We start from the raw sequence: 4,210 nt of genomic DNA on the forward strand, positions 1-4,210 counted from the left end.
ACTATTTTATTATTCACAATTGAAAAAAAAAATTAGAAAATAACAAGTTTAGATATAAAACAAATTATTATTTTAGATTTGGATAATTTAGTAAAATATGTTTGAAATTAAATTTTTTTTATGTCGGTACATAAATTTGTAAATCCTAAACCCTAAACCCCAAACCCCCAAACTAGTTCATGACTCACAATTTGAAAAAGAAAATAAAAAATAACAAATTTAGATATAAAACAAATTATTATTTCGAATAATTAAGTGAAATATGCCCCCAAACCCCAAACTAGTTTATGATTCACAATTGGAAAAAAAAAATGAAAAATAACAAGTTTAGATATAAAACAAATTATTATTTTAGATTTTGGCATGTTTGATTACATGTTTTAACGTGGTTATATATAAATACTATGTCATAACAGATAAATAGTGCAGAGTGTATGTAATTGTGTTGGAATAACTAATTGTATTGTTCCTAACCCAATTTTTTAAATCGGATTTCAATTTTCCTAATTCAATTAGGATGTGTTGATAATTGATCATTACTAATTCAATTTTGCAGATAATTGTTTAAATAAATTATTGTACAATTACGATCGATTAATGATTTGTATTATAAGAAAAGTGTTCGGTGTTTATGTATGTATAAGAAAAAGTGTAATTGGTATTTATGTAATCAATTTTTATTGGTTAATCGGGCTAATCATTGGTTAATCAAGAATTTCCTTGGTTTCTATAATTTCTCAATTATTTTAGTCCAAACGACTTCACCACATCGGTCCATAGAATCCCCAAACGATATGTACAAGCCGTTTAAATGCATACTCAAACGATGTGACCAAGCCGTTTGAGTACACACTCAAACGATGTGGAAAGCACTCAAACGGCTTCCTCAGACCGTTCTATGAAATTCCAGAGACCCAAGTTTTAAAAGCGAGACCGAAAGTTTTCGTTGTGGTGGAGTCGTTTTCATGCACACTCAAACGATGTGGGGATGTGTACTATGAAACGATGTCCATGGTGGAGTGGTTTCATGTACTATGCACAGTCGTTTTCAAACTCAAACGATGTGGTCAAGCCGTTTGAGTGTACACTCAAACGACATGACGGGATCGTTTGAGTGCACACCCAAACGACATGACGGGATCGTTTGAGTACACACCCAAACGGCCCGATAGGTTCGTTTGGCGAGACCGGTTGAACTGGTTGCTGGGCTTGGGCTTTGATAGTAAACTTGTAATATGGCAAACTTGTAAAATTTCTATTTTTTTGAGAGGTTGCCCAATCCAATTTGATGAGTGACCAATGGAATCACCAAAATAAATCACAATCACGAAAGCAAAGGCTTGAAGAAAAAGCTGCCATGTATCCAACTTTATTAGGTAGATTTAGTAGAAGTCTTGAATTTGCTTTTCATTCTCCTCAGCTGCAATCTGTGACAATTCAAAACTCTGACATTTGGATGTCTATCAGTTTGAAGTTTGAACATTGAATGGGAAAAAAATCTATAAGAACAATAATTCAATGAAGGTTATTCATTCCAAATATAATCTTCTCTTATGAAAAAGATCACAAATTAAATTATACTTCAATTATGTTTATTCCATTATCAAGGTGGTGGATTTGGATAAATGAAAACTATGAGTACACAATACTAGTACTCATTCTTCCGATTACATTAGTTCTGCTAAATTGGCACAACTTGGTTATCAAGAAATCAAGAAACAGTAAGGTGCCATTGCCCCCAGGGCCTCAAGGCCTACCAATTGTTGGAAACTTACCATTTCTTGATCCAAATCTCCATACTTGCTTTGCCAAATTAGCTACAACATATGGTCCAATCATGAAGCTCCAACTAGGGAGCAGGCTTTGTATTGTATTGAGTTCACCCTTAGTTGCCAAGGAAGTACTCAAAGACCATGACAGCATTTTCGCTTACCGTGATGTACCAGCTGCGGCTTTTGCTGGTTCATATGGTGGTGTGGACATGGTTTGGTCTCCTTATGGTGACCATTGGCGAATGCTACGTAAAATCTGTGTACGCGAGTTACTAAGCAATGTGAGACTTGATGTATTATATGGATTACGACGCAGAGAAGTTCGAGACATGGTGAATCATATTAACTCAAATGTTGGATGCCCTATTGATATTGGTGAAAAAGTTCTTGATAATATGTTTCATCTCATTACAAGTATGTTATGGGGAGGTACGCTTGACAAGGAAGATAGACAACGCGTTAGTTTGGAATTTCAACAAGTTATAAAGGAAATTGTTAAGCTTTTAGGGGAGCCTAATGTTTCAGATCTATTTCCAGCTCTTGCCATATTTGATATTCAGGGTATGGTACGTAAGATGAAAAAGCTCCATTTATGGTTTGATCGGAGTTTTGATGTTGTAATTAATCAAAGGCTGGAAATGGATAGAGGAGGAAATCTGAACAGTGATATTGGGAAGAAGGATTTTCTTCAAGTACTATTGGAGTTCAAAGACCAGGAGGAACACAAGACACCATTCACCATAACCCACATCAAGGCCTTGTTCCTGGTAATTTCTTGATATATTTTACTCCGTACTTGTTCCTTGTATTTTAAACGCGACATATGATTATCTGCTATTTACCGTACCCCAATTATTACGAATTCATCACTCTTCAAGACTTCAACTGATTTAAACATTTAGGAAATCGGTAGATAGAGTTATGGTCAAGCAGCAACTTCATATGATTTTTCTTGATTCCTACCATTAAGAGAATGCATGATTTAACTAACTCGATCACTATCAAATATTGCAAGCGACACTTCAATATTGCGTGTCCAACCAGCCAATGAGGCTTTGACTTGAGCACTAATTACTGATTAGTTTTCTTACAGGACATGATGGTAGCAGGGACTAAAACCTCATCCACAACTATAGAATGGGTTATGGCAGAATTAATGAAACGGCCCAACATAATGAAAAAAGTCCAAGAGGAACTTGAAGAAGTGGTCGGGGTAAACAATATAGTAGAAGAGTCACATTTACCACAATTGAGCTACTTGAGTGCAGTAGTGAAAGAAGCCTTGCGTTTACATCCGGTAGCTCCTTTCTTAGTCCCTAGAAGTCCCACTGAATCATGTGTGGTGGGTGGTTATATGATCCCAAAAGGTTCCAAAGTCATTGTGAATGCATGGGCAATACAAAGAGATCCTGAGGTTTGGGACAACCCCTTGGAATTTAGACCAGAGAGGTTCTTGAATTCAGGTAGTGATGGTGATTACAAGGGTACAAATTTTGGCTACATTCCTTTCGGGTCTGGGAGAAGAATATGTATTGGAATTCCCATGGCAGAGAGAATGATACCTTACATATTAGCATCATTGTTGCATTCATTCAACTGGAGACTGCCGAAAGAGACCGAGCATGATTTATCCGAGACATTTGGATTAGAATTAAGGAAAACCGTACCCCTTGTCGTCATTCCAACTCCGAGGTCATATGAACCTGAGCTATACAGTTGAACTTAATTGTTTTATAGTATGCATGGTACCTGTAACAATGATACTTCATACGTGTGCTTAAAACTTCACCAGTGATATGGCCATATTATTCATATTTGTGTAGAGCAAATATATTACCCCCGCCCCCTTCATTTTTTTTGGTTTTAACTTCTGAGTAACGCCTGCACAGCTGCATTTTTGTTGATCAGGAGTTCAGGACTAGCGACTAATCATATGTGCAATTTCACTAGTTTCACTTTCACCCTTAGAGTAAAGCAGAGGATAACTAGATACATATGCCTATGTCAAAACTGTGGGTACAGGGTGCAGAAAAGTCAGGTACATGTACCTATGCCAAACTAGTCTTTTATGGTCTGAATATATCATTTTGTATGTTGCACTCTAAAGTCCAAACTATCATCTACATGTCGCAGTCCGGGTCCTGCAAATTTCAATTCTAGCAGATACAAAGATACTTCTCTCATTTCTTCAGGGAACCAAATTTAATTTGGTAGCTAATGCTTAGCCCATTAGGGACCATGGAGTGACAACTTCTATCGTAACTGTGGGAAAAGAAAGGGTGTGCGCCTTCTAGTTGGGCATGAACTAGGGGCGTGCCCCAGTCTAGTTTGATACGTTCTTTATAGAGTTGTTTCTATAAGTGAGACTCCACATTTTTAGAAACAACTACAGATGAGTATGCATATATAAGTCTCTATAAGAAACCCTATAAATCCAT

The 4,210-nt window shown here is 36.5% G+C and overlaps 1 protein-coding gene across 1 annotated transcript; it reads left to right on the forward strand.

Moving 5' to 3' along the window:
* Positions 1–1,513: 1,513 nt before the first annotated feature.
* On the forward strand, positions 1,514–3,584 carry LOC147513199 (flavonoid 3'-monooxygenase CYP75B137-like). The gene is made up of 2 exons (XM_086596213.1): positions 1,514–2,539; positions 2,866–3,584. Exons 1-2 carry the CDS (start codon positions 1,589–1,591, stop codon positions 3,490–3,492), a joined length of 1,578 nt encoding a protein of 525 aa, XP_086452339.1. The 5' UTR covers positions 1,514–1,588; the 3' UTR covers positions 3,493–3,584.
* Positions 3,585–4,210: the final 626 nt, after the last annotated feature.

Source organism: Coptis chinensis, chromosome 3, assembly GCF_015680905.1.
Source record: "Coptis chinensis isolate HL-2020 chromosome 3, ASM1568090v1, whole genome shotgun sequence".
Classification (NCBI taxonomy): Eukaryota; Viridiplantae; Streptophyta; class Magnoliopsida; order Ranunculales; family Ranunculaceae; genus Coptis; species Coptis chinensis.

Excerpts from the sequence above, each read along its gene's own strand:
- LOC147513199 (XM_086596213.1), top strand. The coding sequence starts at position 1,589 with ATGTTTATTCCATTATCAAGGTGGTGGATTTGGATAAATGAAAACTAT. Across the intron at positions 2,540-2,865 it reads ACATCAAGGCCTTGTTCCTG|GACATGATGGTAGCAGGGAC; the intron begins GTAATTTCTTGA and ends GTTTTCTTACAG.